Source organism: Vombatus ursinus, unplaced genomic scaffold (genome assembly GCF_900497805.2).
Source record: "Vombatus ursinus unplaced genomic scaffold, bare-nosed wombat genome assembly UNPS02014770.1, whole genome shotgun sequence".
Lineage (NCBI taxonomy): Eukaryota > Metazoa > Chordata > Mammalia > Diprotodontia > Vombatidae > Vombatus > Vombatus ursinus.
Window position 1 is genome coordinate 32318452 of NW_020954548.1, and position 10185 is coordinate 32328636.

The following is a 10185-nucleotide window of genomic DNA, read 5'->3' on the forward strand; positions in this document are numbered from 1 at the left end:
TTTTTTTTTTTTTTTTTTTTTTTTTTTTTGCTTTTTTGGTGAGGCATTCGGGGTTAAGTGACTTGCCCAGGGTCACCCAGCTAGTAAGTGGCAAGTGTCTGAGGCTGTATTTGAATTCAAGTCCTCCTGATTCCAAGGCCGGAGCTCTATCCACTGCCCCACCTAGTTGCCCATGACTTATTTGCTCAAAGTCATTCTTTTTTTTTTTTTAAATGCTGATGATTCTTAAATCTCTACCTTTACTACCCTAACCTCTCTGTTGGCTCCAATCTTGCATCTCCAACTATCTTTCAGACATCTCAAACCAGATGTTGAATAGGCATCTTAAACTTGACATGTCCAAAGCACAACTCATTATCTATCCCCCTAAGGCATCCCCCCTTCTTCCTGCCCCCTTTTCCCTATTACTATAAGAGGGCAACACCATCCTTCCAGTCCCTCAGGCCTAGGAATCATCCTGGATTCCTCACGATCTCTCACTCCTCATACCCAAGCAGTTACCAAGGCCTGTTGATTTCACTTTTGCAACATTTCTCAAATACACCTCCTTCCCTCCTCTAATATTACCACCACTCTAGCTCAGGCTTTCATCACCGCACACCCACATAGTCTGCTAGCGGGTCACCTGCCTCATGTCTCTCTCACTCCATCCTGCATTCAGTCACTAAAGTGGTGTTCCAGAAACTGGTATGATATCAAGCCTTACTCATTAAACTCCAGTGGCTCCCTATTGCTTTCAGGATCAAATACAAAATGCTCTATTTGGCATTCAAACCCCTTCAGAACCTAGCCCATTCTCTCCCCCCCTACCCCAATCTTCTTACACCTTACTCCCTGACACATATTCCTTGACCCAGTGACACTGGCTTCCTGGCTATTCCACATACAAGACACTCCATCTCTCTGGCTGTCCCTCATTCCTAGAATATTCTTTCCTCCACTCCACCTACTGACCTCCCTGGCTTCCTTTAAATCTCAACTAAAATTCCACTTTCTATAGGAAGCCTTCTCCAGTCTCTCTTAATTCCAATGCCTTTCCTCTGTTAATTATTTCCTATTTATCCTGTATATAGATTACTTTGTATATATTTGTTTGTATGTTGTCTGTCCCGTTAGAGTGTAAGCTCCTTGAGGGCAAGGATGCTCTTTTGCCTCTTTTTGTATCCCTGTAGCTTAGCACAGTGAATGGCACATAGGCCCTGACCGTTTGATTCTCACAATTTACCTTGGCACTACAAGAGTCCAATTCCTCATCCACTCTCCCTTGAGTTACTATAGTTAGTTATTCTGCTTCCAGTCATTCCCTTCTTAAATTCATTCTTATCACTGCAAAAATAATTTTCCTAAGGCACAGCCCTGAATATGTCACTCCCTTGCTTGGCAATCTTGAGTAGGCTCCCTACTTAGCCTCTAAGATAAAATACAAATTCTTCAACCTGGCTTTAAAGCCCCTCCACAATCTTCACTCCAATCTATCTCGTGCATTTATTGCACAAGCTGTTCCCTGTGATTAGAATGAATGCTCATTAAGTCATTCAGAATCCTCATCTTCCTTCAAAGAATAGAATAGCTCAGGTACTCCCCCCCCCCTTTTTTTTTAAAGAAAAAAGTTGTTTCATCCCCTAGCTAAAAGTTGCAATCTCACTAGTAATTCGTAAAGTACTTTATCTAGCTTTCTCCTCTATCCCCCAGTTACATACTTTGTACTATACTTTTCTGTGTAAATATCAACACATCATACTCAAACCCACCCCACCCCACCTCACCTCACCCTACTTGCAGGGACTGCTTCCTTTTTTTGGTTTTTAATCCCAGGTCCAATCATAGCTTTTTGCTCATAATAGACGTTTGAAGTTTATAGAGCTAAATAATACCTCTTCCCCCACAAAAGGGGGGAAGTGTGGGTGAAGATAAAAGTTTTGAGGAACACTGTAAATAGCAGTAAGAGTTCCAGTTTTTAAAAAATTTCAGCAAAGTAAGAGATGAGGTCTGATGATAAGGCTGAGAATGGGAGACTGAGCAAAGAGAGGAATTAGAATAAATACTATATAGAATGGGATAGGGACTGTGATAAGAGATGAATAAAAAGGTTGCCAAGTAGAAGTAAGGATCCCAGATGATTGTTAAGAAGCAATAATTTATTAGGGATAAAATGAACTTTGGCTTCATGCTTTTCTTTCGCAGCAGTGCTTGGCAGCTCAGGAGCAAAAAAGCAGATGGGAGGTTGTAAACCACTGGTTTTCTAATACCAATCAGTTTCTTCTGAGTTGGGATGACATGAATAGCAAAGAATCTGCCCACTAGAGTTTCATTTTGGCAGAATTAGGAGACCAAACTTTGGAATCCTTCCCAACTACCTGAAGAGTTCCTAAATGGAAAGGGTATTTACAGCAATTCAGGTCTGGGGACCTCCTCTCCTTCATAATGACTGTCCCAGTTAGTACATTTAGGACAGAAGGATCCAGGACTTTTGCTTGGAGAATAGAAAGGATGAAAATTCACTTCTGGGCAAAGATCATAGTTATAGAAAGCTGCCAATGTCTAGTTTTTGTTAAGACACCAACTGCGTCTTGGCAGTAGATTAACAGTTGGCAAAATGGCTTTAGGTTCACAAGTTGGCAGAAAAAAACATTTTTGGCCGATTATAGTATAATGAATGGTACATTTGCCTAGAGCTTTGTAGTTCACAAAGTAGTTTCACACATATTATCTCACTTCATCCTCACAATTCTATAAGGTAGTTACAGCAGACATTGTTCCCATTTTTTTACATTAGAGGGAACTATGAACTCAAATAAAATTTTTGACTTGCTTTGGTCACAGAAATAGTGGTGGCAACACTAAGACTAGAATCAAGGCCTTCTAACTCCCTGTCAAGTCTTCTTTCCCCTACACTACACCAATACCATGGAAATAAGTGGAAAAGGCAGGCTTCCTCTGTAGCCTCATAGGGAATAGGATAAATATGTCTAACAACTCCCAAAAGAGAGAATCAGACGATATTTGGTTATACTTTATTATTTCTAGGGTTACCAGCCTCTACCTAGATAGATACCACAAGACATCAAGGATTTAGAGTGAGGAAAGGACCTTAGAGGCTAACATCCTCATTACACAGATAAGAAAACCGAGGCTTAGCAAAGTTAAGTGACTTGCCCAGGGGGACTCAACTAGTAATAGAGGATCTGAACCTAAGTCTTCCTGGCTCCAAGTACAGCCCTCCATCACTATATCACATAAGCAAATTGAGGGCCAAAGTCACATAGTCATTAAGAGGGCAGGATCCAGGATTTAAAACCAAGTCTTCTAACTCCAAACCTAGTACTCTCAACTGAACCACAATACCTCTATAAGCATGTGGTACCCTTACCTGAAATCTCCAGAAGGACTCCGGCTTCTGCCTGCTGTTTCCCAACTGTCACAGTACAGTAGTAAGAGCCCAGATCTGCCATAGCCACACGACGGAGCAGAAGCGAAGCATTACCCTTCCGAAGGCCCTCTGCACTTTCTGGCAGCTCTGTGCCTGGACGCTGGGTCACCAAGATCCCATCATATTCTGCCAAGCGCCACTGGCCATGGTGCCAGGACACAGTGGGAGTTGGCATATCCATATCCACTGCAGGGAAAATGCACTGCAGGAGCACATCTGACCCTAGGGAGACCAGCACCGGAGAAGGGTCCATGGAAATGTGGAAGGCAGCTGGATCAGGAAAGGAAACTCACCATGTGTAAAGCAGTGATTCAATGCCAGGGAATCCCTAGACCTCCTTCCCAAGTGTGCTTTTAAAACATCTGACAGAGGGGAGTGAAGCCACAAAGTATACCTTCAAAAGTTAGCGCTATTCCCCCATGCTCCCTACTGGAATCAGTCTCCTATGGAATCACAGAATGTCAGACCTGGAAGGAATCTTAGACATCATTTATCCAACTTCCTCACTTGGAGGCCCCCCGCCAGGAGGGCAATATGACCAAAGTCCCACTGCCACTTAAATGGCCATAGTTAGGACTTGCACTCAGGCCTGCTTTTCAGGCTGCCTTTCCCCACCGACACAGACACTCACTGCCTCCCCTGCTGGCAAACACCGTGGCCTCCTGGGCTGCCAGAGTTCACGTCCCCAAGGCATTCTTCCTCCAACTCACCAGCTCCCCCAAGCCAGAACCACAGGGTCCACTCCATGCTGGGAGCGCGAGGCTGGACGCCCAGCACACTCCTCCCCTAACTTAGGCCCGGCTCCTTCGATTGCTGCCCTTCCACTTGGACCTAGGCCACAGCAGAGCCCGGGCCGGCGGGGAGGGGGCCAGGGGCCCGCCCCCGTTCCGAGCCGAGGCTGAGGCCGTGGGGGCGGAGACACGGGGACGCTCCTCCACCCAAGACCTCGCAAGCCCACTCGGCTCCCCCTGCCCTGCCCGTAACGGCGCCGACCCGCGCCGCGGAAGCTTTCCCGCCGTACCCACCCCCAACCTGCCGTCGTCGTCGTCGCCCCAGCCACAAGCTGAGGAGCGGAAAACATCCATCCGGAACGCCCAGGGAAGCGCGCTGCGCACGCGCCTTTCCTCCCGAAAAGGGGGCGGAGCCACGGGTGGAGGTTCTGCGTCGTATAGGGGACGAGAGAAAGGCCGCGCCTGCTGATTGGCTGCGAGGCCCAGGCGCCACCAGCATAAAAGGTAGGTTCCCGGTGCGGACGGCGGAGGAGGATGCAGGCAAGTGTTGGTTAAGGAATGCTTGTCAGTGTGGCCGACTTTGTCAGATCATAAGTTTCCACCGTAATTCCCTTCCCCGTATAGGATCACTCCAGCTTCGTTACCATGTCTTACACCACTTGGCCTCATAAAACCGGCCCAATCACTCTTTATTTTTTATTATTTTTTTTACTGCTGTTCCTCTTCTTTTGTGGTGGTTATATCTATATCCGAATCCACATCCGGAGGATTCTAGCAGAAGGCATGGATGACCCCAGCTGGAATAACCAAGATGGATACAGCTGCCAAAGACGACGCGGACTCCATCCTCCCCAAAATCAACAGGTCTGCGGGCTAGCCCTAGCCCAGGTGAGGAAGGGCAAAGGTCAGGGGAGGGGTCTCCAAGAGACAGCATTCAAAGGATATAATTGCCCAGAGAAGTGTTTCCTAAAATAAACCTGGCGTTTGCCATTGGACTGTAACCTAATGCTTATGTTCCGTAACAGAGAGACAAGGAGTTTGAAGCACTTTTGTTAATTTGTTCAAAAGAATCTATTCCACCCCTTGAACCACAAAGCATTCACCTATCCACTAGATTTTTCCTCAGCTTTTACCCACTGCTGATGTCACTTAATCATTCTTATCCTCCCTGCTGCTCCCTAGGCCTGAATCAGGGAAAAGTGTGTTCACCCAAATCCAAACTGGCCATTTCTCTTGGAAACCTACTGGAAAGGAGCAGCAGAGCTGATTTGTTTCCTGGGACCTATCTGCTGACATGGATCCATGATTAATTGTTGCTGTGACTACACTTGAAATGGGCATCATGCTGACTTATAAGATGATCAGTGAAATCTGTGATAGTTATTTCCAACACTAAAGAGGTTACTCTGGTTTAACATGTAATTTACAGATTCAACGTGTTCCTTGGTTTTACTTAAGACAAAAACCAAGACTCACTATTCTATCCTGTGAGCTACACATAGTAGGTATTAATGATTACCCTATCTTGGAAGACCGGTTTTCCAATCCACCTCTAGCTACTTGGTCTTGTGGCATTCTTGCCATTACAGTGGCTCCCTCCACTCTTGCCAAATATAAGCCTATTTCCTTTAGTACCAGCCGGTCCAAAGGATTCACTAAGCTACACAGAAAAGTGTAGAGTTGCAAAATCAGAGCTGGAAGATACCAAATGATCATCTACTCCAACAACTTAGCATCTCAAAGTCGGCAGCATCTCTTAAGAGGTGGTAGTTATACAACAGCTACAACACTCGACCTAGTGTCTAGGACTACTGGACTAGGATCTAGTGACCTAGATTTGAATTCTGCATAGGACATCTGACAGCTATGGCCATGGGCAAACATATTCCTAAAGTAATGAGTTTCTTTTATCTTACATAAGGTTATATGAAAAACACCAATTATGCAGTTTCTACTTGAAATTATGGGGAGGTCACTTTGTAATGTGACAACCTAATTTATTTGATAGTTTTAAGTTCTTTCTTGTAACTTCTGCCCGTTCTAATTTAATGCCTCTTCTGCATTAGTCTTCCTTGTATTTGGGGACGTTTATTCCTCATACCTCCCTTCCCTCTAATCTTCTCCAGCCTAATCTTTAGGTCAGCTTTTCACGTATCCCGTTAAAACCTTCAATAGCTACTCTCTGTCTATGGGATAGATTTTCAGCTCCACTCTGGACATTTGTAGCCCTGCACCATCTAGACCTAACCAACACCGACAGTCTTGTCTTAGACCACTGCCCTTTACACAATAAACCAGAATACACTATGGGCTTGAACTGCTTTGATGCTAAGGTTTAGATTGTTTCCTACATCAAGAATGGTCTCGAACTTCCACCTAGACAGTGTGATGTAGTGGCAATAGCATTTAACCTGAGGACATCAGAGTTGTAATCTTAGTTTCAATACTTATGGCCAACCACAGACAAGTATCTTAGTTTGTTTTCCTAATCAGTAAAATGGGGAGGATACTTGTGCTACTTACCTTCATGATATTTCTGTAAGGAAATGTATACACCAATAAAACTGTTACTACATTTTTGCCCTTCAGAGAAAAATAGATTTAATGTGGAAATCCTTCAAGGCTCAGTTCAACCACTCCTCCAGGAAGCCTTCCCCACATCCCACCAACCCCATCCCTTCTTTTTTTTTTTTTTTGCTTTGGTAGTTGGGGTTAAGTGACTTACCCAGGGCCACACAGCTAGTAAGTGTCAAGTGTTTGGTCTGAGGCCAAATTTGAACTCAGGTCCTCCTGACTTCAGGGCCGGTGCTCTATCCACTGCGCCACCTAGCTGCCCCCAACCCCATCCTTTCAAAGGTTATTTTAAGACCAGATGATTCTGCTGACACCATCTCTGACACATAATTTAGGCAGACAGTTCAGCCATTTGAATTTGATATAACTATGAAAAGATCCTTGTTATCTTTAAGGCCCAGTTCAAATGCCACCTCTTCCATGAAGCCCATCAGTGACTCCCTCAGCTAGAAGTGATCTTTCCCCCTACTGGGCCAATTCTACTCAGATGACGAATGTAAACCCATATCTTGACCAGCTGAGATGATTGCCCAAACTAATTCATTTTTGTTTCCTCAGCACCTATGTGCAGGGGCTCACATACAGCTATGTGCTTGACCAGTATTTACAATGGAAGGGACTTCAGAGGCATAGTCAATGTGACTATTTTACAGAAGGGGAAAGTGAAACTGAACGCTAGTTTTCTGACTCCAAGTCCAGTGCCCTCTTAGGAAGTAACTCAAGGGTCCTATTGGAGGCTCCAGCAGGACCATCAGCAGACCTTGGAAAGAGCCAAACTTAGCTCCAAAGAAAAGATCTGAGAATGTTAGTGGGGAGGGAACTATGAGTGTGTAATTCCACATACAATGGCAGACTTGGTTCATAGATTTAATTTTGCACAGTGTTGTGTTGTGTTTTTTTTAATCCTTTATTATGAGAGGGTTCTTTGAGAGGGTGAGGTATATACTGGGAAATGAGAGGTCAGGGATCCTCACAGGATGATAGCCAGCCTGATAAGGTAGAATAGGGTTTCCCTCATCCCCTGCTCTGCAGAGCCATAAATTATTTGATTTTGGATGCAACATCAGAGAGAAGGGAATGCTCATTATTGACTAGTAACCTCTGGGACTACAGCCCTTAAGTCAAGCAAAAGCCTAGCATTATGCCATTTAGGAATGGGGCTATTAAATGACCAAAATTAAAAGAAGCAGGTATAAGAATGAGAAGCAACATGTACGGCAGGGTCCCTTCTACTTTCATAACTAATGGAAGAATTTCGCTCTAAGGAAGGACATCTTGAAGAGGCAGAACTATGCTATGTTCTACACCTACCCCACTTCCTCACCCCCCAACCGCTCTGTGGATACCTGTGACACAAATGCACATCCAAGACCAGTTAGCTTCCACCTAATCTCAGGATGACACTGACCAATTCTTCAAAATATTTCATGGCACAAAAGGTCTCAGTCACATTCCACCTTCTCCTAACCTCTCCAGCCCATAGAATTCCCTTTCCACTTCCTGATCTCTCGTAAGTATTACATGTACATACCAATCATCTCCCAGGCAAAATCACAGGCAGAGAATGTATCACTTGTATTTCACACCAGAACCGTTTGGGCACACAGCCACAGCAGCTGGCACTTAGTGTTTGATGAAACAACTTGAAATATATGCAGAGATTGTGAGTATTCTTTCAATGAACATTAATGCTAATGACCCAAACATAGTTAAATTGGCCAGCACTAAGCAGGCATCTAGAAGACTAGATTACTTTCTTCCCATTAAAAAGTTGGCTCTTCACAAATTCCCTAGAGTTCAGTATACACAAAGACCAATGCTCTCTCCTTTGGCTTACCCACACCCTAACATGATCCTGGCCCATGCCTCCTTTGAGATAGTACAGTCCCCAAATAGCTCGCCAACTTGTGGCCCTTCCCTCAGGGGGCCTAGTCTGTGGATATTCCAGTTCGGTGCCTGAACCACTAGTGAGTAACTTTACCCAAGTTCACAGAGGAACTCCACCCCAATGAACACAATCCATACTGGTTATGCCCGCACTGCTCACTTCCAGAATCGTGTCAATACAATATAGACTTTTAATTACTCTGCATGGACGTTACATTTCAGGGGTAGCATGCCCTGAGGAGATCAGTAGGAAGTCTGTGACTGCTGTTGGCGGTAGCCTCCCCGACGCATATAGCCTCCCTCATTTTTTCGGTAGCCATCTTTTTGATCTGGAGGGGGAAGAGAGAAAGTCAAAATAGAAAGGAAAAAATTGAACAGTGATGCCAGCGACAAGAGAGTGAATGGGGCTGGGAGTGTAAATGGAGGAGTCTCACCTCTAAAATAACCTCCATAGGTCCCCTGCTTATGGTCAAAGACACGCTCATTGTTTTCCACCAAACTACCTAGTTTTTCTGCCAGCTGCAGGGCCAGGTTCTGCTGGGCAGTGGGCTCAGTGCGGTGCATCACCACTGTCTGTGTTGGCTGGTCCAGAGAGGCCTTAGTTTGGGGAGCACAGAGGGAAATGAATGGGATTAGTCAGACAGAGCCAGAATGAAATCTATTTCCCTTACTCTGGTTTCTTTCCTCTGAAAAGAACTGCTGTCCCCTCCCTCAAGGATCTACCACCCTCCTTCCCTCTTTACCATAAGTTCCTCACTAATGATCATTTTGCTGATTATGGAATGAACAGTGGGCAGATCCAGCTGGAACATATCAGACAAGGTCTCCATGCTGGAAGAGGAGGAAAAAATTAGGAAAGCAGAGCTATTTATCAACTAAGCCTGTCCCTTTTCCCTCTCAAGACACAGAATCCCTATAGCCTCAAACCTGATAGAGTCATAGACACTGCTATAGGTGAAAAGATAGGTACGCAATGACTCTTCCTGGATCTTTCTGTGGGGGAAAAAGGAGAAAGGTGACTAAGTAAAGGATCTTATCTTCCATTTCCCCCCCACCCAAACAGCCCTTGGTGCTCCCTCCCCTCTGTCTAGCACCAGCACATCAAGGTCTCTTCATTCCCATTCTTACCTGACTAGCATGGTACGGACTTTGTTGGCCTCAGGGAACAAATCCCAAACTTTTCCATTCATCTTCTCATTAATAATAAAGCTGTGGCAAGTCTTCCAGTCACCCATCTTCATGGCTTTAGAAGCTGCTACTACATGTTCCCTCATTGACTCAGGTGGACCTAGAGAATTGGACAGGTGGTAGAAGGAGGCCTGGGATGCCATTTAAAGGAGAAGAACTTCTAGAAGCAGGCTAGGTCCTTGTCTTGAAGGACAGAAAGACAGAGTTCTAGTACTGGTGCTACGCCTAACTAGCTGTGTGACCTGAGGCAAATAAATCACTCTCCATTTCATTTATAAAATGAGAAGACACTATCTATAAAGGTCCTTTTCACCTCTAACATTCTGTGACTTCATTAAGGGAGAACTTTCTGCTGCAATGAAATGTTTAAATCTT

At 44.8% G+C, this 10185-nt stretch overlaps 2 protein-coding genes across 3 annotated transcripts in view; both read right to left on the bottom strand.

Moving 5' to 3' along the window:
* Positions 1-4093, bottom strand: part of ATXN2L (ataxin 2 like) — a 41923-nt gene extending 37830 nt beyond the window's left edge. The window contains exon 1 of the mRNA XM_027862919.1: positions 3371-4093. The gene's annotated coding sequence lies outside the window, so the exon portion shown is untranslated. The remainder of the gene's footprint in view (positions 1-3370) is intronic.
* A 4697-nt stretch (positions 4094-8790) lies between these two features.
* The window catches only part of LOC114043736 (eukaryotic translation initiation factor 3 subunit C), a 16219-nt gene continuing 14824 nt past the window's right edge, over positions 8791-10185 (bottom strand). For both annotated transcript variants that reach the window (XM_027862898.1, XM_027862897.1), the window contains exons 16-20: positions 9751-9910; positions 9550-9615; positions 9366-9453; positions 9057-9219; positions 8791-8951 (exon numbers count right to left, since the gene is read on the bottom strand). In XM_027862898.1, coding sequence (XP_027718699.1) covers positions 8866-8951; positions 9057-9219; positions 9366-9453; positions 9550-9615; positions 9751-9910 — 563 coding nt within the window. In that variant the 3' untranslated portion in view covers positions 8791-8865. The remainder of the gene's footprint in view (positions 8952-9056; positions 9220-9365; positions 9454-9549; positions 9616-9750; positions 9911-10185) is intronic.